Source organism: Lonchura striata, chromosome Z (genome assembly GCF_050655825.1).
Source record: "Lonchura striata isolate lonStrDom1 chromosome Z, ASM5065582v1, whole genome shotgun sequence".
NCBI classification, from domain to species: Eukaryota; Metazoa; Chordata; class Aves; order Passeriformes; family Estrildidae; genus Lonchura; species Lonchura striata.
In genome coordinates this window covers 78,918,858-78,946,607 of record NC_140740.1, presented here as the reverse complement: position 1 = coordinate 78,946,607, position 27,750 = coordinate 78,918,858, and the positions used below count along the sequence as shown (strand labels likewise).

The 27,750-nt window shown below is 41.1% G+C and overlaps 1 protein-coding gene across 7 annotated transcripts in view; it reads right to left on the bottom strand.

The window, feature by feature from the left end:
- The window catches only part of SPIN1 (spindlin 1), a 63,096-nt gene that overhangs the window by 20,707 nt on the left and 14,639 nt on the right, over positions 1-27,750 (bottom strand). For all 7 annotated transcript variants that reach the window (XM_021530430.4, XM_021530429.4, XM_085567221.1 and 4 more), the window contains exon 2: positions 1,608-1,836. In XM_021530430.4, the coding sequence (XP_021386105.1) occupies positions 1,608-1,659 (52 nt within the window). In that variant the 5' untranslated portion in view covers positions 1,660-1,836. The remainder of the gene's footprint in view (positions 1-1,607; positions 1,837-27,750) is intronic.

The window sequence follows — 27,750 nt, the reverse complement described above, 5'->3', positions numbered from 1 at the left end:
AATTACCCCATGCACTGTCACTGAAGACTCTGGCAAATAGCCTTTCTCTGTCTTCTTCATAAGTCTCACTTTAAAACAAAAAGGCTGCACTCCCTGGAGCCTCCTCTTCTCCTGGCTGAACAACCCCAACTCTTAGCCTTTTCTCATGAGAGGAGCTCCAGCCCTTTAGTCACTCATGGCCATCCTCTGGACCTACTCTCTTTCAGTTTGAAGCCATTATCTCTTTTCCTATTATTACAAAAGGTTGTAAATATCTCCTCTTCAGCTTTCTTTTAAGTTCCTGCAGGTACCTGCGGACCATAATTAGGTCACCTTGGAGCCTTTTCTCTCCAGGCTGAACAACTATAGCTCCTGAAATCTGTCCTTTTGGGAGAGGTGTTCCAGGCCTCAGATTATTTTCATGGCACTCCTCTGTAGTCACTCCAACTGATCCACATAATCCTTACATTAGGGGCCCCAGAGCTGGATGCAGTACTCCAGGCCGAGTCTCACTGGAGTGGACTAGAGAGGCAGTAACACCTCCCTCGACCTGCTGGTCATGCTGCTTTTGATGCAGCCCAGGAGGTGAGAGGCCACTGGGGCTGAGAGTATACCCTGATGGGTCACGTTGAGCTTCATATTTGCCAACACCCCCAAGTCCTTCTTGTCAAGGTTGCCCTCAGTCCATTCTCTGTCCACAATGTATTTGTGCTTGGGAATTGCCCCAACGCAGATGCAGCACCTGGCACTTGGCTTTGCTAAATGTCACAAGGCATGCAGGGCCCACCTCTCGATCCTGTCCAGGTTCTTCCAGATAGCATTCCTTCCCTCCAGTATGCTGACTGTAACACACAGCTTGGTGCCATCAGCAAACCTGCTAAGAGTGCACCCAGCTCCACCATCCCTGCCACTGAGTAAGATGTTAAACAATGCTGCCTACAATACTGACACCTGAGGAGCTTCACTCATCACTGTCTCCATTTGATCACTGAACCAAGTGTTAAAGACTTCACTGGATCTCTCCTTTGAAACTTGTAGCTCCCACTTGAAAGGTAATTACCTGTATTACTTTTGGAATCAGTACATGTTTCAAATAAGTGACAGCAAATTTTAACACAGTCTCAGGTAAAATACGAGTTCGAAAGTCTCCAAAGGGTTACTGGGAAATCCTCCAGTACCAGTTCCAGTATTCAATGAATCAAACATGTATTTGGAAGCACACAAATGGTTTATTGCTTAGGTACTTTAAAAGTTAACTCAGCTTTCCCAATTACACTTGCCAGTTGGCTCTTGAGAGTTTCATAAAAACTACAATTCACAATGATTGGTGATAAAAACCATGTTGCTTTCCCCACACAGGTCACTGATTAATAACTTTTGACACAAAATAGAAAGGTCAGATCTGTACTGCTACATTTACATTTAAATTTACTACTTCATTTTTTAGTTTGTCTTTTCAAGCCACGATCTTCCACAATAAAAGCAAAATTTCTTTTAAAACAGGTATTATGACATCTAAAATTATTAACATCTGCAGAAAATCATTCATATATTTAAAAAGTCAGTAAAGTAAGAATGCTTTTCATCCATTAAAAGCAAAGAAAACCATCCAAAAACGAACACCTCACCTGCATCAGCTCTGGACCGCTGACCTGGTGATTTTCCAAATGGGGTCTTCATTCATCTGTGTTTAAGTGAGCAGCAAAGCTGCTTGACTAGGGTGAAAATCCAGTTCTTTTCAACTTCCAGGATATCTTCTTCTTTAGTCTTAGGATGAGACAACTACTTATTAATCCACCATTAAATCAACAACTTGTCCTTTTTAAATGTAGAAGATGATCTTTCAATTACAGTACTCTGAAAAACAAAACAGGTGAAGTTTGTAAGTGGCTTGATTTTGAAATAAAAATATTCTTTCTTAACCAAGACTCTCATTTTAAGGTTTGTTTTCATATTCAATAGGATATTCCTTCACATTATCTTATTCTGAAAACATTTAACAACACAGGACATATACAGCCAAATACAAGGGCTGCTACTTTTATCTCCTAATCACAGTAAATTTCCAGGTCACTATGTCAGCTTCAAAGAGAAAGGAAAGCTTCTTAAAAACCATTGAGATTAACACAGGGAAGTATGACTACTAACTTAAGAGAAACTGTACTACCTTTACTGGGTTAAAGCATCAATCGAACAATCTAGTCCATCTATTTGGTTAGAAATATCATGCTCTTACATAGTAGAATAACTTTGCTTCACAGAAGTTAAAATAAGACTGTTGAAAAAAAAGCTTTTAAAAACATTGATTTCACTGCAATGACTGCTCATACCAGCAATTTGTTGAGTAGGTCACCAGTTCATAGATCTCATGATTCATAGATCTCTTTAAGTTTCTGGCAATTCCTTCTACCTAAGTTCATCAAATTCCTAAAGCATTTAGTCATCACATTCCCCTAGATAAGGGAGGTAACCGAGGACAACTTTTTAATATCCTTTTCAGCATTTAATAACAGAAAATTTTGACCATGTGAAAAAAAATCAAAGCATTACAGGTTAATTTATTTCTGGGCCAGAAACACTGATGTATAAGAATTCACTACTTCAGTGTTGCTCACAAAACAGGCAAGTGAGATCAGATCACTTCCTTAAGAAATGTCACTGCTAATCTGTGACAGACAGGACCTGTTCTAATCTGTGAGTCAGCACTGTCTTCCCTCTCTTACTTCAGTTTTGGAAACTGTTGTCAATTTTCATACAGGGGTAAACAAGAAGAATGCCTCTAACCAGTGATCCAGACTGGGAAAAAAACATAGCATAAGCTAGTGCCTTACTGAATAAGAGAACATAAAGGTGACATACCTTGAGGTATGGTAAAATTATTACACAGAAAAATGCATTTACATCTAACACTTGGCAATTCTTTAATGAATTTTATGCATTAACTTCTTCAAACAATACAGCAACAAAGAACAATACACCTAGGAAATATCGGTAGGGAGTAATCTGCAGTAATCTTTCTTTTTAGAAGGAACTAAAGCAATTTACAGTCAGGAATTCACAGAACTTGTGAAATTAAAAAAATATTTACAGAAATGTACTAGTTTCCCACATTTCATTTCATCCTGAAATCTACCAGTGTATACCCAACAATGCTAAGTGATACCATGGCAACAATATTCAACAATATTCCAATAGGAAGCAATTAGTTTGCTTAACTATTTTACTAGAAATACAGCATAAAGATGATTTTTTTCTACTGAACTCAGATGTATTCTCCTATGGATCAAAACACATTAACATAGAAGCATCACAGATTATGAAAAAACAACTCTAAATTTATAGCACTGCTGTGATATACTACCATACTCAGTCTCACAGGTATGGCATAAAAATACAAGAGATCAACTGTTCTCCAGCAAAGCTATTAGTTGAGAAGTAATGGTAATCTTGTATTGTATCTTCTGATTTAAGAATCCCCACAAAACTAAAAGAACAATCCCTCCAAAACATAAACCAAATCACCATAACCATCTCCACAAATTAATTATAATTTATAAATTTATATTATATATAAAAATTATAATAATACAACCTTTTACAGTAAGCTGAACTGTTATTCAAGGGAGGCATTTTGTAACACCTGTAATATACACTTCTCCTTCACAATATTTCCAATTCATAGTAAAAATAAAAAGTACTAGACGAAAGTAATAGACGAAAGATACAGTTTTCTACTAGTTAAGTTTTTTAATAGAATATCCCAAATCATTACCATGCTTCATAGACAGAAAATTTATTCATAATCCTTTTAAAGACACAGTTCATTTACTAGCACTTAATATTAAGTGCTTCACCATGCTCTCTGAACCAATGAATGGACACAAGGGTACTGAAGTTAAAACCAGATCCAGCTGTAAAACTGTTTTCTAGAAACTAAGCCAGTAACTGTTACCAGTTCAAAGCCCTACTGAAGATGAAACTCATGTTATCCTAACATTAGTGTTCCAAATTCAATTTACATTTCAGTTGCATAATGACAGTTCTGAAGTAACTAACAAGAAGGCATAAAACCTCATTTTCTGAAAACAAACTGATGCAATTTAAGAACACTCTGAATCTTAAGAATATATAAATTAAGTCTTACTTATATAATTACAAATACACAAAACCCTGTACAACTTAAGGTTCTTAAAAGTGAAAAATGACAAAATATCAGATTTAATGCCAACATGAAAGTATCGTGATCTCCTAATAAGTAAAATCAAAAAGGAAAATTAAAAAGAGAAGATCATTAACTCATAAAAATGAAAAATCATTTACTGCAAGTCTCAAGAAATGTCCTGCTTCACATAAAGGTAGGAAACATAAAACCAAAACACACTTCTGATGCACCCAGTCGCAATAATCTGCTCTGTGTAGAAAGAGCAGATATTCCTTGTTTGGCAATATGTAAGATGACCTATGAAACAATAAACTTTTTAAAGTCATTCTGTTGATAGCGGCAAACACACTAAAGCAAATCCAACGTAAGTAGGGATTTTTTGGATACAAAGTGACACATCCAAAGCAACTTTACAGACTGCCAGTAACTTTGGGAAAAGAAGTGCCACTGCCTCCTTGTCAGACACCCATTTCCCCAGCACCCAACAGCACAGGTCACGATCAGTGCGGCTGCAGGTTTCACTTAAAATACAAACATTGTTTTGACTTGTGAGCTTCTCACCAGCCTAGGTGTGTTGTTCATCTGTTTTTACAAGCCTTTCTACACAAAGGCATACTTTAGGAAAAAGTGTGAAAATTAGATAACTATTTAATTTGACAGTAGACTAATTAGTGCAGTGTTTCAGAGGCTTTTAAGTGTTAGATTAAAAACACTAGCACTAAAGATTGTCAATCATACCAGTTCTATTTGAGAACAGTGGAATCATACTACCAATATAGGCAGAAAGATACAACATAAAAACAGAAAAAATAAAACTCATGAAAAAAAAAATTTTTGTAGTATAAACAGAAATTATGGAAAAAACAATATGCACAGACTTCAGTTCTTACTGTGAAGTATCTTATCCCCTTTCTATAAACTTAATTGTTTACAAACATTAAAATGTTTATATGAGTTTTTAACTCCATGAAAGTAAGTGTAACCACCTAAAATAATTCTGTAGCTTAAATTTCACTTAACATTCATGTATGTATTTCCATGAAATTGCATCCATTTCACTGCAACACATGGCACAAAGCTGTTTACAGCATTTTTGTGAAAGCTTCATGGCTCTGCTATGCAGTGAAGAGAGATGTTAGCACAAAACCAGCGATAATTAATGCTGACACCAAGCTCACAATTTTAAGAGCCTCACTCCTAAACAGCGTATTTAAATTTTACCATCATGAACACATAAGGAAGTATCTGCTGAGGAAATGCTTTAGGTATAGAGACGTTTGGAAGGAGGGGAAGGGTAATAGCACACGTTGCTTGTATTTAGAGGATACAATTTCAGCCAAAAATGGCAGGTTTGCACCTTCTCAGGTCTGTTCCTGCTGTCAGACCCACAGTGATCAGGCCTTCTGGCACCACCTGGTGGGCTTCAATATTTTTACTTCGCTATCTAAAACACTTCTGTGTACAACTCGCTGAGAACTTTCACTGCTAGCTGCATAGGGGAGGACCAGCACTTCACAAAAATGTTCTGGGGAAGGAGTCATTCTAAACTGAAATGCATCAACTAAATTCCTTGGTTAGCAATTGTGACTTCCATAAATTAGCTCAGAGCTACTGCTACACGTTTCAGATGAAGGAATAGTATAGTTTATTCCAGCACTAACAATCTGGATAAAGCATGTTATTCAGCATGTTAGTCTGTTATTCAGACTCCCTAATCCTTATTATATGAGCAGAAAGGATCATTCTATGCAAGTCTTCTACACCTGCCTTCCAAAAGGCAATCTTACTGTTAAGATATCGTCTGAATAATGGTTGCAATAAAAATATGCTGGTTTTAGTTTGTTACAGTTGGGCCTCTTTTTTCATTATCTAATAAAAAAATCCCAAGCACTTTCCTGTGGTACAAGAATTCAGCAACTGAAATGACAATTTTTTGAAATATCCTACCAGATAAATCAGTATATTAGTTATTAGGAACTTCTTTTATTCTAAACTAGTAATTTGTGTAGGTAGTAAGATCTGATGTCTGAGAAGAAAGTATTGCTACAATACATTAAGTCTGAGGATAAAAGTGATTTGGAGCTGACAACTACCTTTCAGGAACATGTGTACAAACTGAACGAAAAATCAAGTCAAATCAAGTACAACTACCTCTTCACTATCATGGCCTCTGCAGTTTGACCTCTACCCAGAAAGGTGCTGTCTACAACTGTACAAGAAAGAAGCAGCACTGGTGTGCAACTGTGTGCATATACACAAACACACCCATACTACTGCACTGGGACTGGCTGTATGGGGCTTTGATCTGGTTTAGGGAAAGAAATTCCTGCCAATGACAGGGCAGTTAGACTAGATGTTCCTTAAATGCCCCTTCCAACACAAACTACTCTCATGATTCAGAATTCAAAGTTAACTCCACATTGCAATGCCATAGTGATGAAACTGCAGATTACTTAGCAGAAGACTAGAAGAATCTGAAGTTCATGCAAACTCTTTTGTTAACAAGGTGTCTATAAAATTCGAGAGACAGCACACTGCAATTCCTAATTATTTACAAAAAAAAATTAGTACTAACAAATGGGCAAGTTATTTACCATAATGAAAATCAATATAAAAAGGCATGCTAATAAATTACTGTGGTTGTAGGGAGCGGGTGGAGCTCAGAACTGCACAGGCATGGCTTATATTGCTATTCTATAGCATCTACATGACAACTACAGGACACAGCCATGGGGGAAAGAAAAAATGAGTACCCTGCAGAAATAACACAACTTCGTTTACCTCTTCCTCAGAGAGGTTGCTGGAATCAGCTGAGTGGACCCTGCCCTCTCCCACAACTCCTCATCCATTCCTGACCAAGGAATGTGCTGCTCTGGGTGGCGAACACAGCTGAGCTCTGCGGAGCAGTTAAAAACCCTGGTGCTGCTGGGAACCGAGCCCTAGCAGAGTGAAAAAGCACAAGCAGAGGTGCTGGAGTGGGAATCAGCCATGGGGAACAAAGCAGTGGCATAACACAATGTGAGCAATCTTGCTTTTAGGGGTCTGTCACTGTTTTCCACTGTCTCAGGCCTGCAGGACAGGGAGAGCCAACTGTGGGGAGTGCCTGCTATCTTGTCTTTGTCCCATCTGCCACAGAGAACTACATGGAGGTGGTGAATACTTGTTTTTGTCTATAACACACCTTCTTATCTTGTATATATCTGTTATTAACATTGCTGCTATTACTGTGCATTTCTTATTCCACTGATGCTTGCTTTCACTAAATTGTGATCTCAACCCATAATCTCTGCCTTTGTCAGGAAGAAGGGGAGAGGCTTATTTGGAGTTTAATTTGTGGATGGGCTTAAATCACTATATTCACTGGTGCCCACTGTGAGCCACAAAAGGGTAGGGATAACTTTGATCTAAGAATCTGTGTATTAGGTACAGAACTCCCTAGTTATAGCTGTTCGATTTGTTCATGGAAGTGTGATATTCAACCCTGCATATATTCCTATACATGCTCCCCATGATGCTATTTTTTCAGAGTAGGGAGAAGGATCAGGATTGCCTTGTTGCTGTACTGTGTGGTATGAGTTTATGACATGATAACATCAATGGCAATAAAGGCCATCTGGGATGGGTGGTCAGTGCTGTTCACCTGCCCTGGCCTTGGCTGCTACCTCTGAGAAGTCATTAATGATAGTACCCAGCCTGTAGAGGGGTCAGAGGACAATGATTTTTCTCAGTCTTTTACCTCTTTTTCCTCCTTTGGACCTGCTACAACAGTTTTTGAGAATCTTAAATTTCATTTGTATGTTAAAGAAAGCATATTCTAATTGCAATGTCTGCCAAGTTTCTTCAGTGCAGTTTAGAATAAGTGAAATTTAGAATAAGTTAAGTCTACACAATGTTTTGAGTAAGCTTAGACACATCTAGGAAGTTGTTCAGTAAACTGCCCTGGAGCTGAACAGTCATGAGTTGACGCTGTTGAGGCAGGACAGGAATGAGATGACTCCACTCAGAAAGCGAGAGTAAAACTCAGATTTATTTCAAAATGCATCACTCTTTATACAGAGCTTTGTGCAGACCAATTCCATTGGTCCTGAAGTGAAAACTACGCACACCATTGGTGCAGAGTGCATGACACACAGTGGTAGATCTTAACTATAAACAATGTGAACACCAAGAGAGATAAAAAATCTTTCCCAAGAGATTCCCAGGCTTCTGCCCTATTAAAAACTTTCAGTTTCTCTCTTTGACTGAATCTGAGACAGACAATGAATAGCATGAGATGGCAGAGAAAATAAGCCAGCTTTTAAAGGAGTATGCTGCTCCAGTGGTTTGGAAGTTCACCCCTGAAAAATACAGGACCTTGATGAAGTGGCAAAATATTTGAAAGAAAAATGCTGTGACAGCTCCAGAGGGGTGCAAAGCTATGCATCTTGCTGATGCATGTCTGACAGCACTCTCAGGGGAAGGAAAAGAAAGCAGAACAACAGGTAGCAAGATGACTCAAACTGCAGCTGAATCAGAGAACAACCCATGTCAGTTGCAGCTGCCCCTGTTCAGATAAAAAAATTCAACAACTAATCAATTCACATGGTGAGGGACGAGGACCCTCAAAACCAGAGGGAGAGACAGGGCTGGACATAATCACCTGATCAGTATCCATGGGTGAGCTCTGAAATGCACAAAAAGGTAAAAGCCACCAGCCTGGTGAGCCCTACTGACCTGGCTGCTTGATTTTGGTATATCATGGTAAATAGTGCAACACCAGATGGCAATGAAAGAAAGCAATTAGGATAAACAACAAAAAGGATTAACAACACATTAAACTCTGCTAATAAATGAAGCTTCAGTTTTCCTTGGGCAAGACCTTAGAGAGATTAAAAATGCTGATGTTATTTCTGATCCTCTTGAAGATCATATTTACAAGAAGTAACAAGTACCATGACCAGAACAAGAGATGCCCTGCCTCTAAAACATAAGAGGGAAAGGAATAATCAGGTCTACTGGAATGTAGATCTGATACCCTGGCACATTAGACCCGTAAGAAGGCTTTACCTGGCACCAACACACCATGTCCCCTGCCATCAAGGTACGTAGGAGCAGAATCCATCTCTATTTATGGGCTGACAGGGGGATCACAACAGCAGACTCTACTGAAAGCTGAAGTAAGCATGATTGGAAACAAATGACAAGAACATTCCCTCAGGAAACTGTGGCTCTGGGTGCCAAGCACAGCAGAGTCCAGAGGAGTTGAGTGGAGACATCAAAAGTAGTGTCACTGGTTCAAGAAGCCACCAGGAATGATACAGTGGCACAGTGTGATGGATGGTCTTGCTTTTGGGGGTTTGTCTGCCACTGTTTGCTGTTGTCTTGGGCTTGGGGACAGGGAGAGCTGGCTGTGAAAAGTACCTGCAATCTTGTCTTTGTCCAGGAAAACCACATGGTATGGAGTGTGATAGTAAACTGGTTTTAAAATCATGGGGATTTGGGGAGTTAGAAGGAAAATTAAGCTTAGTAGGCCCTGGGAGAATACCCTGGGAAAGCATAGGCCTTGTACTTGCTAGAACTGCACCTGTGTAGCTAGTATATGATAAATGATATAATTGCTAGATGTGATGATTGTTTAGTAATTAAATATAATTACTGTTTGATCGTAAGAATAATCATTATTCCAAAGGTTTAGAAATAGATGGGTAGCTTTAAAAAAGATACTATTCTTTCAGAAGGCTGCTATCTCAGGCAATGGTTTGAACAAATTTCATTAAACCTATTATCTTTTAATGTATATTCTTACCATAGCTCTCTTAAAGTTAGGAACAATGACCAAGGTGAAAGGTGGATTTATTTTATTTTAGTTCACTAGCTTAAAACATTAGCATAGTCTTACAAGATCTCATGTAGATAGTAACCAGTGAATACTGCATTCAAAAGTTCTTACACATATGAAAAATAAATATTAATGAAAAGAAAAGCCAGAGAGAAAACCTAAAATTGCAATTTCCATTGTCTTCTATCCAGGCTTGTTTTTTACTTTCTGAATTAGCAAAATGTAGCTGTTAAAGAACCCAGTATAGTTGGTGCTTTCGTTCTATTACACTTCCTTCATATTATATCATTAAAACAGCCTGTCTCAATCCAATTCAGCATTACAATGGATGTAACTTGAAATAAACTCTGACAGTGTATATTTGGTTAATTTGTAAAGGCAGCAGTAAAAACTTCATCAGAGCTGATACTATAAAACAATATTTTAAACAAACTTACTTATCTTTTTTAATTTCAGAGACTTAACATCTTGACAGGATCAGAGTATTACCTTGCAAGACTAATTTTCAGAACACCCTCACTACACTTCTAAATTGCAAGAAAAACACGAGTGAAGAGGTCAAGAGGGCACAGGATTCTCAGTCCCCATGTTAGATTGCATCTAGTTCTGATTTAAGAAAAAAGTGTTATTGTCTGAATGATAAAAAGATGTTGTTTTCTCCAAGCATGTAAGTAATTTTTAATATCTACATACCCTTAAGTTTATATATATTTGTATGCACATGTATTTGTAATATCCCTCATCACTGTCGGAAATTCAAGACACGAAAAACAGCATTACAGCACCTATCCATCAATAGCATGAAAAACCAAAAACCTCAAGGAAATAGGACCTTTCACTGTCTACTGAGAAATACCAAACAAACATCCAAAACACAGAACAATCATGTTAGACTCTACCATGCAGGAGAACTGCTTAAAATTACAGTAAGAACACATTGTATGACATTTGATGGCAGGAGTGGATGTTCCTTGAAAAGCCCTGGATTCCTGGGAGAAAAATAAATTTCAGAATTCTAAGCACTATGCAAAGGATAGGGTGTTTGCCTTAAAATATTCACATATAAATATATTTTGTAGTTTAAAATTAGTAAAATCCATAGGTGAAAAACTATCTGTGAAATGTGAAACTTCCCAAATGTTTTCCAGCCCAAGGTAAGAGTCAATAGACCTAATTAGCGCCACATCACTGAAATTGATTATTGAAGTTCAGCTCTAGGAGTCAAGGTCATCCAGACAGCAAGAAGTACTTCCCTGAAAGTTTAGGTATCTAGAATCCAATGCCTACTCTTCTGAAATATACCAAGGGGTCACTCTAAAGAGTGTATAAATCCTACTGCATACAAAGAATTATTTCAGACTTTCTGGGCAACTACAAATTAATATAATGTCATCTTTTTTCTCCTCTGGCTGGCTTGATATTTTATGCCACCCCTCAGGATATAGCAGAACATGAATCTGGAATTCTGGCCTCAAGAGTGCTACAGTTTTCACCGGCCATTTGGGTAGTCCCTAGAAAGGTCATAAGGCTTGCTTCCTTTGTGAGTCCCTTTTGTGTGGAAGGTAACATTTTCAACATACTTGAACACAAACCAAAATAATGAGTATGTATGACCACGAAAGAGCTACCTTTTAGCTTCAGGGTTACAAAGGCCCAGGCTGTACCAGCCTAGGGTTTTGGGTTTTTTTCTTTTGTTTTTTGTTTTTCTATAATGGGGAAGGAAAAAAAAAAACTTACTACAAATCGCCTGAAGAACACCAGCAAACAAAACCAGGGGTTGAAGCCTGATCCATTAGAGATCTGGAATTATCAGTTCCTTGCACATGGGTAATGTCGTGGTTTGACATGGAAAGAGAATTTTTTCCTGAAGGAATAGGTCAATTTGGATATTGACCAACTGAAAGTGGACACGCCTCTGAGAGCACAGAGGGGTTAAAAGCAGAATTCCCAGGAGAACTCACTCTCTTTGGTTCCGGTCAGCTGCAGTGCAGCCTCCCCTGCCCGGCCGTGGCTGGGTGGGGAGGGGAAGGCCCATAGCCTTACTGAGGTGGGCCCAAGGGTGGAGGGACTGGAACCAGGCTGGCACCCTGCAGATGGAAGGGTGGAGAAATCTGGGATGTCTCCATTCCCTCCCCCAAGAGTTTCTCTCCCGAGAGAGAGAAAGAGACAGCGGCAGTTCTGTCAGCCATTCCACCGCGAGGAAGGAGGAGCGGGGGGAGCTGCAAGGTGCCCAGTTGTGTGGGAGTTGCTGGATGTCCGGGCATCGAGCCATCCCTGGGGAGTTCGGACTTTTAACCCTTCCTTGAGAAATGAAAGCTTTGTGAATTTTTCCTTCCCCTCCTCGGTTTGAAAGAGAGGAAGAGGGACACCTTGGACCCTGGGATGTTAGAAGAAGGAATTCTAGATGGGAAGGGGAAAAGGAGTGGCTTTTGGCTGGACTTTTCCGTGTTAGCCACAACGTGAACCAATCTTCTCCTCCAAGAGAGACTGTGTTTTGGGAGGATGCCAGTGAGTCAAGAGACCTGCTTCAGCTGGGAAGAGACAGAAGTGGAGTGAACAGAGAAAAAAGTTAGGGAGTTTGTGGTGGCACCCCCTGTCCTCAAAGGAAAGAGAAGAGAAGAAGATCTCTGTTCTTGGACCCTCGGCCCCAGGGGAAATGGGAAAATGGGGGAGACTGTGGTCCCAAAAAATGAAAAACTGAACTGTTGTTTTCTCCCCTCTTGGCAGGACATCCTTGAAAGGAAAAATCCTAAAAGCAGTCTGTCCATCCATGCATTGGTGGTGAGAGCACTGTGCATGGAAAGGAGAGGGTCACCATGGCAAACTTTTCTCCGGGCGGTGCCATGTGTGACATGGAAACACAGGATGTGGAGCTGTGTTTCTTGGGGGGTCTGTGGCACAGGAGAGACTCCTGCCTCCCTCAAAGGGGCTGAGTATTGATTGTCTGGAGGGTGGAAACCTGACTGGGGTCCAGATTGTGTCTCACTGTGGTTTGTTGGAGTTGCGTGGTGGGGGGAGGAGTGCTTTGCAAGGTTTTCATTTGATCTTTGTGTGGTTTTTTTTCTTTCTTTTTTTTCTTTTGTAGTAGTAGCTTAATAAATTTTTCTTTTCCCTGTTATTAAGCTTGGGCCTGATTTGCTCTGTTCTCGATTCCACTTCACAGCATTCAAGGGAGGGATCACATTTTCATGGGGGCACTGGCATTGTGCCAGTGTCAAACCATGACAGGTAAGAATCTCAACATAACCTCTGAAAAACTCCATTATTAATTTGCCATTATCTGTCCATGTACTTGAAGAAATCACTACATAGGAAACTTTAATATGCAGTTATTGTAAGGAAACTCTATTCTACAGGTTCACAGAACCGTGAGCTCCATCCACAGAAATTCTTCTCATAAAAAGATTCCTTTTGGAGGGCTCTTGTAGTTCAAACCCAGATGGAAATCAAGCTCCAAACTGCCACTTCATTTCTTCCAACTGCTCCACTGAGAAAGGGACAAAAAGGCAGAGATTATGGATTGAGACAATTCACTAAAAAAACAGCAATGAGCTAAGGAGCACAAACAGTAGTAACAACAATACCAATAACAACAGTGAATAAAAGAGGATGATCACATGTAAAAAATGCTTATAGAAGTCTAAGTGACTCAGTATTACTGTGTCCAGTGACACACTCCTGAGACAAAGGAGAATATTGCAGACATTACCACAGACACCATCTTCTTCCCTGAGCCCAAGACAATGAAAAACAACGGCAGACAAATCATCTTGGGAAGGTCAGGAAGGACACTGAGACACTTGAACGCATCCAGAGGAGAGCAACTGGTGAAGAGCTTGGAACACAAGCCGTATGAAGAACAGCTGAGGGAGCTGGGAGTATTTGGCCTGGACAAAAGGAGGCTCAGGGGTGACCTTATCACTCCCTACAATTTCCTAAAAGGTGGTTGGAGCTAGCTGGGGTTCAGTCTCTTCTCCCACAAGAGCATGAGGACACAGTCTTAAACTGTACCAGGGGAAGTTTAGGTTAGACATTAGAGAAAAAAATCTTCCTTGTAAGAGTGATTTGGCACTGGAATCACCTGCTCAGGGAAGTGGTGGAGTCATCATCCCTGGACATATTTTAAAAAAGACTGGATGTGGCACTCTGTGCCATGGTTTAGTTGATGAGGAGGTGTTAGGTCATAGGTTGGACTTGATGATCTCAAAAGGTCTTTTCTAGCCCAGTTCATTCTGTGATTCTCTCTCCACCCATGCTCCTTTCCAAGGTCTGAGACAAAAACCACAATGTACAAATCCTCCAGCTACACTGTGCACACTACTCTATTGGCTGCTTTGCTCTCCTGGAAAAACAGAACAAGTAACGGCCGTTCTCCATCATGTTCCCTTTTTCTCCAATTTCAAGCCACACCCTCTAATAATGATGTGGCTATAAAGTAATCTGGTTCTGCCCACACAGCTATAGGCTCCATCTTCCTCCTGGCAACTGTGATGAAATTAACTCTGTCCTAGCCAAAATTAGGACAAGTGTGAAATTAAAATCATAGAATAAGGATGAAGAATTACAGGTCAGAAGGTTAAATGTACCTTAACTGTTAATGAGGGAGGGAGTGAGAGAGAATACAGAGAATTCTGTACTGCGTGCTCTTTCTTTTACTAATGATATGTATATGAGCAGTTGCTTCCCATACACTTTACTACAGTGGGAATTTTCATCCTGATGCATCAACCAGGATGTGCTAACCAGATTTTGCCTCTGACGGGCATAGAATTAGCACTTTCCTGTTGCAAATTCTTCCCTTCTGTCCCTGACCTCAAGTTTCCACTGTGATGCCTTATCTTACAGGCAAGTACCTTCTGTGGCCTTGACAGTCTGAGACAGCAAACTGTGCTCTTTTAAGTCCTTACACCACCCATGGCTCAAATACTGCCCTTCAGGGACTTGTTCTTCAGCTCATGGGGTTGGCCACAGGGGTGATGTATATGAAGCAATAGAAGGAGAAAAGACAGAAATAATAACATGAGCAATCATACAATGTACAATAGCTATCCCAATAATTAAAAATGCAAATACAATTGCAATCATCAACCCAAGTCTCATTAAACATTTCCCCTACCCTCTGAGTCCCAAGGATCAAAGTACTGACAATTGGGAACTGGGGTTAAGTCCTAGAACACTGTCTTGGGCTTGGAGTGATTGGTAGCAATTTCTTCAATTCCGTCTTGGGCTTCTTAGGTCAATGCCACTGCATTGTGAACACTGATAAAACATTCAGTTTTATTAAGATTTAACATTCCACATACCTCTTGCTCCCTTAATAATAACATATCTAAAGCCCTTTTTGACACTTTTTTTGACTTGCAAGTTAAGGTCTCTGAACTCATACTTGATCCAGTCACTGAGAGTATGTATCTTCAACATAAAAGGTTCTCATGCAAAGTAGGAACCAGATATAAAAGGTTCTCATGCAAACATATCAGTCCATTGGGCCCATGTTCTATTTCTCCAGGGGACAGACTAAACTCTAGAGAAGGGGGGAGGACGACAGGGGGAGCGATTCATTGGTGTCCCATGGGTACTTCCTTACTCTGGGCTTCTTAATGGTGGGCATCCCCAAGTCCTTCTTCCAGGAGTACCACCTATACAGTCCAAGTTCCCACAGAGAATCAGGCAGAATCACTAGGTCGAAACAGATCTTTAAGATCACCGAGTCCAACCCATGCCCTAACACCTCAATTAGACCAGGGCACTGAGTGCCATATTCATTCTTTTTTTTAACACATCCAGGGATGGTGACTTCATCATCTCCCTAGCCAGATGATTCCAGTACTTTATCAGCTTTTCTGTAAACTTTTTCCTAATATCCAACCTATATTTCCCTTGGCCCAGCTTCAGACTGCAACCTCTCGTTCTGTCAGTGCTGCCTGGAGAAACAGACCAACCCCACCTGAGCACAGCCACCTTTCAGGGAGTTGTAGAGAGTGATAAGGTCACCCCTGAGTCTCCTTTCCTCCAGGCTAAACACCCCCAGCTCCCTCAGCCGTTCCTCACAGGGTTTGTGTTCCCAGCCCCTCTCCAGCCTCGTTGACTCCTCTGGACGTGCTCAAGCATCTCAATGTCCTTCCCAAACTGAGGCCCCAGAACTGGACACAGCACTGGAGGTGTGCCCTCACCAGTGCCGAGTACAGGCGGAGAATGACCTCCTGCTGGCCACACCATTCCTGATCCAGGCCAGGAGCCATTGGCCTTCTTGGCCCCCAGGGCACACTGCTGGCTCATGCTCAGCCAGCTGGCAGCCACTGCCCCAGGTCCCTTTCTGCCTGGGCACTGTCCAGCCACAGGTACCCAGCCTACAGCAGTGCAGGGTTATTGTGGCCAAAATGCAGGACTTGGCACTTGGACTTGTTAAACTTCATCTTGTTAGACTCTGCCCATCCATCCAACTGTTCCAGGTGTCTCTGCAGAGCCCTCCTACCCTCCACAACAGATCGACACAGCTTAGTGTCATCTGCAAATTTACAATGAAATACTCAACACCCTTATCCATGTTGTCAGTAAAAATACTGAACAGAGCTGGCCCAGCACAGAGCCCTGAGGGACACCACTGGTGCCTGGCCCCAGCTGGATGCAGCACTGCTCACCAGCACTCTCCGGCCCGGCCATGCAGCCAGTTCTGAACCCAGCACTGAGTGCTCCTGTCCCAGCCGTGGGCTGCAGCTTTTCCAGCAGTGTGCTGTGGGAGACAGTGCCAAAGGCCTTGCTGGAGTCCAGGTACACAACATCCACAGCCCTTCCTGCACCCACCAGGCCGGTCACCTGGTCATAAAAGGAGACCAGGTTGGTCAAACATGACCTACCCCTCCTAAACCCCTGCTGGCTGGGTCTGATTCCCTGGCCATCCTATAAGGGCTGCGTCATGACACCCAATATAAACTGCTCCATTACCTTGCCAGGTACTGAGGTCAGGCTAACTGTATTAAAATTACCAGGATCCTCCTTCCTACCCTTTTTGTGAATGGGTGTCACACTGGCCAGCTTCCAGCCATCTGGAACCTCCCCAATGAGCCAGGGCAGCTAGTAAATTATGGAGAGAGGCTTTGCAAACTCATCTACCAGCTCCCTCTTTACTCTGGGATTGATCCTATCTGGTCCATGGATTTATGAACATCCAAGCAGCTCAGCAGTTCTCTGACTGGCTCCTCTTGGATAACAGGGTGACCATTCTAACACCACCAACCAACCCAGGAGGACAGTTGTCCTGAGGGCAAGCTGTCTTCCCACTAAAAGACAAGAGGCAAAGAAGGCATTAAGTACCTCTGCCTTCTCCTCATTTGAAGTTATTAAGGTCCGTCCTGCATCCAATAGAGAACAGAGGTTGGTCTTACCCTTCCTTTTGCCATTAATATATTTGTAAAAACATTTTTTATTATCTTCTACAAAAATTGCTTAATTAAGTTCACACTCAGCTTTGGCCTCCCTAATTTTTTTTCCTACATGCCCTAGCAAGCCCCTTAAATACTTCCTGACCCTCCCTCCAAAGATGATACTTCCTCTTTTTATTCCAGAGTTCCTTCAAAACATCGTTGCCCATCCAAGCTGGACATTTACCTCATTGACTCAGGGCACACAGGGACAGTCTGTTCCTGTGCCCTCAAGATCCCTGTTTTGAAGCACGCCCACCTTTCCTGGACTCCTTTGTTTTTAAGGGCTACTTCCCAAGGAGCTCTCTGAGCGTGGCAGTATACCCCCTTGAGATCTGTGTTTCACCAATGATAACTGTATGAGCAGTGGCCTCCTTTCACACACTTTGCTACAGTAGGAATCTAAGAATGTATGAACCAGGATGCACTAACAAAGTTTTCCCTTCTACAGGCCTAGATTTAGCATCTTCCTGTTGCAACTTCCTCCATTTCCTGCTATCTAAATTTGCTGCTGTGCACGCTTATCTTACAGCAAGTTCTTTCTGAGGCCTGGACAGGCAACTGTGCTCTTTAACTCCTAACCTCTGGGTTATATCAGAATCACTTTTTACACAAAAAATTATCTAAAGCCATGGCTTCATATTTTCTTAAGAAAATAAGGGCTGTTAAATGGAAGTAGAAACCCAATAGCATGTTTTTCATCAGGTAACACATAAAAATCTCATTTCACAACATGTATGTTAAAACTATGAAACAGTTTTCCCCGATCTTATTTCATCTCACTCTGTGCTAAGAACACTGTAAATAAAACACAGCCCACAATCAAACAACAGATCTGAAAGAGGAACGGCTGCTGCCCAAGCTGTTGAAACTCCAAGATAGCAATGTTTTGATTTTAGATTTCTTAATTCAGAGCAATAAATAAAATTGCTCAAAGAATACAAAAAACTAAATACAAAACAAAGCAGCAGTGTACAATATGGTGCATTCTAAAAACAATCTAAAATACCCGAACCTGATCTAAAGATTACATTTGAGAAAAATAAAATTCAGAGATGAAATCCCTATAAAACAGTAAAACTCAAGCTTTTGCCTACAGACCCCTGATTAATAAGTTAAAGAAGGCTTCTAAATTACTTTTACATTTTTAAAGACTTTTTCTATAGAACTCAAGGAAATTTTTCTGTTTCTCCAAATCACGTAAGTCAGTATTAGTACTTTCCTAGTAAACTTTTTTTTTCAAACTTGCTGTGATGCATTGCCATTTAATAAGAGTTCAACAACTATTAAAGGCAAAGTTAAACAACTCTTACACTTGCTTCATTCTAATTCCATAGCTTTCTTTATAAAAGCACAGTTCATTATTTCCATGTTCATTTAAGTTCTGCTCCTCTCACATTCATAAAATTTTAAGTACATGCATATCAACCATTTAAGAGATGAGGTAAGCCTTAATAAGCACACACCAGCAGTTGCTAGTGATACCAGATATGCACATTCAAATGCTTCTACCGAGTGTATCAAGTTAACAAGTCTTTGCAGGACTTTGCAGCAGGTAGGCTTGTCTGGCTGCCCACATTTACCATCCATTGGTTACCCTTCCAGACAGGCAGGGTCTCTACCTCTCAAAACCACTTGTCACTCTACAGTTTCTAAAGCTATCTGCCACTATGAAATATTGAACTAAAATAAACAAAGAATTCTCTCATTATTTTAAAACACCTTACTCCTCAACCACTGCCTTACACTCTTTCTTTATCCCTCTCCCTGACTTCAGCCTTTGGTCATTCTTGCATTTAAATCATTCTACCATCGCTACATAGAAAAAGCCCTTCAGACATTTGACCATGACCAATTTAATCAGTCGCTCAACTTTTTTTACATAGTTCCTCATACCAATAATCTTGGGATTCTTGTGGTATTATTTTCTATCCTAGGCTAACACAGTACACACTTCTCTGTGGTTTCTGGTTTCTCACGGAGGGCTACTTGTCACAAATAAAACTCATAGCCATCACCTCTGAAAAACTGTATTTCAGTCAACATTAGAACCATTAAAAAAGCATAAAGCAGATCACAGAACACAAACCAAAACAGTCTCAGTGGTTGTCTTCAACAGTGCAAGAAGTAACACTACAAATTAACTGTTGCAATCCTATCCAGCCCACACAATGCTGCATACAAAACATGGGGATTTACCAAGCTCAGTTGCAGTGGGTCTTTGGTTAAGTATGCATAAACAAGAATTGTTCAGTGCTTATTTCTTTGAGTTGAAGTGATCCATTAGCAGTTCACTATTTTTTTTCCACTTATAAAAAACCTATGCCCTTAACAAAGATTTAGTCTCTATACTCATCAATTTCACATCTTTGATACAAAGTTTGACATACATAATCAAGGACAACAGTTTATTTCGGAAGAAAAAAAAAGTTTTTCCTAACTATATCATCACAAAGACACTTCAGAAATTTTGACTGAAGTATCATTATAAATTTTCTTTAAAGATTTTGAAGCATACATCCAGACTAAGAAGTACAAATGACAACCACAAGCAGTCAGGAGGAACTGCAAATAAGCAGTACCACAAAATTCTTAAATGTCTGCTTAGAAGCACTCCCCAAATACACTCATCTTACTAGTTAAAATGCAATAAAAGGAAGCCATTTTAATCCCTCAATTTACACCATATTCTGACCAGCTACATACTTTTTCACCATTTTGAAGAACTCTGCACTTTTCACCATTTTGTTAATGTGCTCGTTTCACTATGCAGTCATAGATCCCTTTCTGCCTTTCACCCAAGGATGTCAGATTTATAATTAATTGGGCCATCCAAATTAATAAAAGAACTATAGCAAACATTCAGTTAATCAGCTAATAATGACAAAACCCCACAGAATCATTAAGGTCAGAAAAGACCTCCAAAATTAACAGTCCTTTGTTAAGGACCATCTTGTTTGTCAACTAGACCTCAGCACTAAGTGCTACATCCAGTCATTTCCTTCATAATTCCTTGGGCAACCTGTGACTATACTTCCAAAAATATTTGTAACTTAGTTCACAAACACACATCATAGTGAAGTACTGAATCAAATATCTTTGTCAGAAAATTAGTATCTGACAAGTCATGTCATACATCATTTTCACTTATGTATTCAGAAGTTTTAGCCAGTCAACAGCAACATGCAGAGCACACACAGGCCTGCACACTGCAATTTCTTGAAATCCAAAAGAGAAAATGTTTTTAAAATATTATTTGAAGTATTACCTAAACTGTTTTATTGCTTTTGTACTTCATATGAGAAGAGTATTTTACATTACTGTACATAAAACTAAATTGATTACACAATTGATCTTATATTACTACTTGCAATTTTTAGAACAAGAGGCAGTAGGACTTAGAAGCATTTTTCAGATTTCCTTGCAGTTATCATCTACCAGGAATACAGCTAATTAAAACTAATACTGGTCAGAATGTAATGCAAACACATGCATCTATGCAGTGTACAGCAAGGGAAAAAAATGCACACTGATTAATTCAAGTGATCTCTTAATTTGATGCTTTCAAAGGCAGAACAACTCTAAGCCCAGAGAAACTTATCTACTATAGTTGACCCCAACATGCAATTATCACATGTCAAAAATTATACACTTTGCATACATTAAGCAAGAGACAGTCTGAAGCTACACAGAATTAGTAAAATAACAAATATTTCTAGACAGAGCATGACGTTATTTTGCCAGCAGAATAATTACAGAGGATTATGAGCTTTAGATCTACAGGAGATCCATTCCTTTCCTATGTACACAGAGAATAGCTTCCCTTTTACAGGAAGCAATCATATAAAATTCTTCTTTCTGCATTGCTTACTACTCATTGCTTTACTGAAATATATCACATATCTATACTACACTACTAACTACACAGGAGTTTCTTTGCTGCTTTTTTGCAGCAGAAGTTTTCAGAGCAGAAACAGCGTATTTTATCACAGTTAAATCAAGACTTTTTCTACTCTGTGGAGCATGTAATCTGTGACAATAAAATCTACTGATATTAGAAATGCTTTAGGCATTTTCAATATAATTTGAGAGGCAAATATTCCAGTTCTGAATAATGCACTGCACATTCAGCACAGTTTTCCAGCAACTCGGAATCTTCCTGCCATTCTTCTGTATTGTTAAGCTCTGAAGATTTAGCAAATGTCCCTGCTCTAACAGAAAGACGTGGTTGAAAAGAAACCTGACTTCTCTTCCTCTAATTTCCCAGGACACTGGCTTGTTAAATTACAACTTCCCTGTCAAACTGGTGAATTTTATTTCCTCTATTACATTCTGTGCTAGGTTTGGCTGGGGCAGAGTTAATTTTCTGGCTGGTATGGGGCTGTGTTTTGGATTTCTGCTGAACACAAGGTTGATAACACAACAATGGTTCTGTTATTTTTGAGCAGACTTACACAGGGCCAGCACCTTCTACGCTTTTGGTACAGCCATGTTGCTGAGGAAACTGGGCTGGGACACAGCCAGGACAGGTGACCCCAACTGACCAAAAAGATGTTCCGTACTCTGTGACATCATGCTCAGGATGTAAAGGTGGAGGGAAGAAAGAAGGGTTGGGGGATATTGGAGTGATGCAATTTGTCTTCCCAAGTAACCATTATGTGTCATGTGACGCTGCTCTCCTGAGGAAGGCTGAACACCAACCTCCCCATCGGAAACAGTAATTAATTCTTGTTTTGTTTTGCTTTGCTTGTTTGCACGGCTTTTGCTTTCCCTATAAAACTGCGTCTCAACCCGTAAGTTTTCTGTCTTTTACCCTTCCAATTCTCTCCCTGACCCTGCTGGTGTGAGAGTGAGGAAATGGCTGCATGGGGCTTGGTTGCCAGCTAGATTTAACCATAACACAAGCCTTAACACTTAGTTCTACTAATGTGCAGGTAGTCCAGTGACCCAATACTGGAAAATAATCCTGGCCCTGAAAGCAAGATGAATTTATCACACTGTAATGAATTTATCACTTCATAATGTCCAGTTTTATTCAACATCTTCATTGATGGCTGAAGAAAAACATTATACTGGCTTTTCTGGGTAACAGTAGAGGATCATCTTCACTTCAACAATGGACTATAACCAAGGGCAAAATTATGACTGACAAATCTAGTGGCCTTCTATAGCACTGGTGGATGAAGGAAGAGGGACTAACGTCATCTATGTGGACTTCTGCAAAGTATTAGATACTGTCCTGCACAACATCCTTGTCTCTAAACTCAAGAGACATGATTTGACAGATTAGACAGCTTAATGAGTAAGAAATTGACTGAAGGGCTGCACTCAAAAATGTTGTGGTAAATAGTTCAATATCCAAGAGGAGAGCAGTGACAAGTGGTGTCCTTAGGGGTCAGTACCGGGATCTGAACTGTTTGTCATCTTTGTCATCAACACAGGCAGTGAGATGAAATGAACCCTCATCAAATTTGCTGAAGACACCAAGCTGTGTGTGGCAGACCACATGCTGAAGTGCTGCCATCCAGAGGGACCTGGACAGGCTGTGTCTGTGGGAACCTCATGAAGCTCAAGAGGGCCAAGTGCAAGGTGCTGCACTTGGGTTGAGGTAGTCCCAAGCGCGAATATGGACATTGGGCAGACAATCGGTTGAAGAGCAGCCACAGAAAGATTTGGGGGTGTTGGTGGATAAGCCACAAAGACTTGGGGGTGTTAGTCACATCAACATGACTCAGTAACGTGTGTCTGAAGTCAAAAAAACAAATCATATCCTGGGCTGCATCAAAAGTAGCATGACCAGCAAGTCTGGGAAGGTGGTATTACCGCTCTAGCCCACTCTCACGAGACCACACCTGGAATACTGCAACCAGATCTCTGCCTCCCAGCAGAGACAAAAAGACAGACATGACCTGTTGGAAGAAGTCCCAAGGAGGGCCACTAAGCTGCAAGATCAGACTGAGAGAGTTGGGGTTGTCCTGCCTGGAAAGAGAAGGCTTTGGGGTAACTTTATAGCAGTCTTTCAGTACCTGAAGAAGTCCAACAAATAGGCTGAAGACTTTTTATCAAGGCAAGCAGCAACAGGACAAGAGGGGGTGGCTTCAAAGTAAGAGAGAATAGGTTTAGATTAGGTAGGCATCAGGAAGAAATTGTTTACTGCACAGGTGATGAGGCACTGGAACAGGCTACTCACAAAAGTTGCAGATGCTCTATCTTTGAAAGTGTTCAAGGCCAGGCTACATGATGCTTTGAGCATCCTTGTCTAGTGGAAGGTGTCTCTGCCCAAAGCAGGGGGTGTGGAACAAGATGATCTTTAGGATCCCTTCAAATTCTGTGATTTTTAAGATCCATACAGCCTTATACCATAAAAAACCTGCTATGCCAAAAAACCCTAATCAAACCCCTCTAAACTAATGAAACTCAATTCTCAGCCCAGTTCTCTTCAACATCTTCATTAAAGACTTGAATGCATTAGTCAAATGGATACTAAATAAGTTTGACAAGGACACTAAATTAGGAGATGCTGATTCCCTCAAGGACAGAGAGATATCTTGACAATTAGAGAGGTAGGTGATCACCAATCCCATTAAGTTTAACAAAGGCAAGTGCTGACTCCTACACTTGGGACAACCATGGATGTGACAAGACTGAGGAACAAGAGGCTGTAGAGCAGCAAGTGTGGAAAGGGACCTGGAGGCACTGGTCAAAAGGAAGTTGAATGTAAGTCAGCAGTGCCCTAGCAGCCGGGAGGGCCCAACCTGGGGTGTATCAGGCCCAGCATTGCCAACAGAGGAATGGGATTGCCCCACTCTGCTCTGCACTGCACTGGTTCAGCCTCACCTTGAGTGCTGTGTTTAGTTTTGGGTGCCACAATATTAGAAAAAGACATTAAGCTATTAGAGAGAATCCAGAAGAGAGCCACAAGGATGGTGAAGGGTCTGAAAGGGAAGCCTTATGATGAGTAGCTGATGTCACTTCATCTGTTCAGCCTGGAGGAGACTGAGGGGAGAGAGACTTCATTGCGGTCTACAACTTCAGCATGAGGGGAAGTGGAGGGGAAGGTACCAGCCTCTTTCCTCTCATGACCAGTGGGAGTAAATGGCATGAAGCTCAGTCAGGGGAGGCTTAGGATGGGTATCAGGAAAAGGTTTTTCACCCAGAAGGTGACTGGGCACTGGAACAGGCTTCCCAGGAAAGGTGTCACAACACCAAGTTTGTCTAGTTCAAGAAGCATTTGGACAACTCTCTCAGGCAAGCACATGGTGTGATTCTTGCAGATGGTCCTGTGGAGGCCAGAAGTTGGACATGGTTATCCTGATGGATCCCTTCCACCTCAGCATATTCTAGAATTCTGTGATTTAGTTTTATCAGCAATTTCTTTTAGTAGCTTTTAAAAATCAAATAACCAGCTTAAATAAAACCAAAACAACGGTTTTCTTAAATTACGTCTACCTTATTCATCTATAGCTTTTCCAACTATTCTTGTATTACTCTGTACAGTGAAAGCTTCAAAGACAAATAGTAAGGGCTTTTCCTTCTGCCTGTAAAATGCATAATAAAATACAACCTTAGAGAACTAGGCCTTAAAAGCCCTCAAAATTATCATCTCTCCTGTTGTTTGCTTGATGGTAGATTAAATTTAATATAGCTAAAGCAAATTTTCTAAGTCTTGTATTTTTTATTTACCATTTGGCTGGACTTTCTATATTTATTTTTAAAATACACTGCCTAAAATTATTCTCTGTAAGCATGTTTTCATTTTATCTTTCAAATTATTAATGGAACTTTAAAGAAAAATAACCCAAGTACATACTATGCATGGTTTATCAGGACTTAGGAGATCATGCAACAAGTTATCACCTACGAGCACCTTCTCCAGCTCAAGAAACTCATCTTCCTAACAAAAACTACCTCTGAGCACAGACCTATAATTTATTTCATATATTTACAGCTCCTGTAAGTATAGGTTAAACTAAGACATGTTTACATCTGAAGAAGTTTAGCTGACATATGAAAACAGTATCTTTTCTGACACAGCACTCTCACAATACTTCACTGTATTTAAGAAAAAAACTTTCTAACTTTTGTCTTCAGTTACAGATGCTTATGGAGCATTACAGCTCTTATGACACAGCACACCTGTACTGGTAAACTGAATCCCCCTGGGATTTACGAAGTAATTACAAATTGGCCTGAAGGTGAAAATTTTGGTCTCATGGATGAAGAAGAAGAAAAGTGATACATGCTGAAGAAGCTCCAGCATACAACCAACTGCCAGCAGAGGAAACAATCTACGTTCTTTTCACTGATGGCTCCTGTCACATCACAGGGATGAATCTGAAGTGGAAAGCAGCTGTATGGAGCCCCACATGATGGGTTGCAGAGGCCACTGAAGAAGGTGGATAAAGCCAACTTGCTGAATTCAAAGCTGTTCAACTGGACCTAGACATTGCAGAAAGGGAGAAGTGGCCAAAGCTCTACCTCTACACTGATTCATGGATGGTAGCCAATGCTCTGTGGGGAAGGCTGGAGAGGAAGAAAGAGGCTAATTGACAGCATAGAGGAAAACAAATTTGGGCTGCTGAAGAGTGGAAAGACATTGCTACCAGCGTAGGGAGGCTACTTGTAAAAGTTTGCCATGTAGATGCCCATGTCCCCAAGAGTAGAGCTAATGAAGAGCACCAAAACAATAAGCAGGTAGACCAGGCTGCAAAGACAGGGGTGTCAAAGACAGACCTAGACTGGGAACAATAGGGAAAGTTATTGGGCCCATGATGCCTCAGGCCATCAGGGTAGAGATGCCACCTAAAAGTGGACATGGGACTAAGGGGTGGATCTAATCATGGACAGTGTTTCTCAGGTGATCCATGACTGTGAGATGTGTGCTGCCATTGAACAGGCCAAATGGGTGAAGCCCCTCTGGTATGGTGGGTGGTGGTCCAAGTACAAGTATGGGGAGGCCTGTCAGATTGACTACATCACACTGCCCCAGACATGCCAAGGCAAGCACTACGTGCTTACCATGGTAGAAGCCACCACTGGATGGTTGGAAACTACCCTGTGTCTCATGCTACAGCCCGTAATACCATCCTGGGCCTTGAAAAGCAAGTCCTTTGGAGGCATGGTACCCCTGAGAGGATTGAGGCAGACAATGGGACGCATTTCAAGAACAGCTTTATCAACACCTGGGCCAGGGCACATGGCATTGAGTGGGTGTACCATATCCCCTACCATGCACCAGCTGCAGATAAAGTGGAGAGGTACAATGGACTGTTAAAAACCTAGCTGAAAGCACTGGGTGGGGGATCTTGCAAAAACTGGGAACAGCATTTAGCAAAAGCCACCTGGTTAGTTAACACCTGAGGTTCCACCAACTGAGCAGGTCCTGCCCAGTCTATAGCAGATGGAGATAAAGTTGCAGTGGTATGTCAGAGGTTTGTTAGGGAAGGCAGTGTGGATCAATTCTGCCCCAAGTACAGACAAACCCATTCATGGGATTGTCTTTGCTCAGGGATCATGGTGCACACGATGGATCATGCAGAGAGGTGGAACAACATGATGTGTACCTCAGGGAGATCTGATTGTGGGGTGAGACTCATGTCACTGCTAGATGTTACTGCCATTGTCTGTACATTAAACCACACAGACATAAAACAGAAGGAAATATTTAAGTGTCAAAGGTCTGAGCAAGTGAAAGATGGAGTTTTGAGTGAGTAAAACGAAAGTGCAGCTCTATGTTCAGGGGCCTGGATTCAGTGGTTTGGTGTGGGGACGCAACAAGGGCATGGTGGGTATTGCTTGCAAATTTTGGGTGGAACATATGAAAGTTTTTACGTGAATAAAATGCATTATGTTTGGTAGTAAGTTGATGATATGGGGATAAGGGGTGGGATGTCCTAGGCTGACATTATGATGCTCATATCCCCAGGTGTGTGATCTGTTTATGCTGGATATTCTATCCTGTGCCTTCAAGACTGGCTCTGAGAGCAAAGGCGGGGAGAAGAAGCACAGAGTTTGTTTCCAGCCTGCACTCACTTCTCCACACTCTGCTGGACACAGAACTCCACTGTGCTCTCTGGGCACGGACAGGGCAGAACACCGCACTCCTTTGCTGTTTAGCTCGTTCAGCGAGCTGAGGCAGCCCAAGTTTCCCTGGACTGGTTTTCTTTCCCTTTTCTTGGATCCATTGGACCCTGCTCCATTGGACTGTGCCCGGGGAAACACCGAGAGCTCGCACTCTGTGGCCCACCAGGGCCTTCCGTGGGCAGCAGCCTTCCCCAGGGCTGGCGGGACTGATAACAGGGTGACCACGCACTGCAGAGACTTTCTGAATCTGTCAGCTCTTCAGAGTGACAAATGAGTTTTGTCACCTG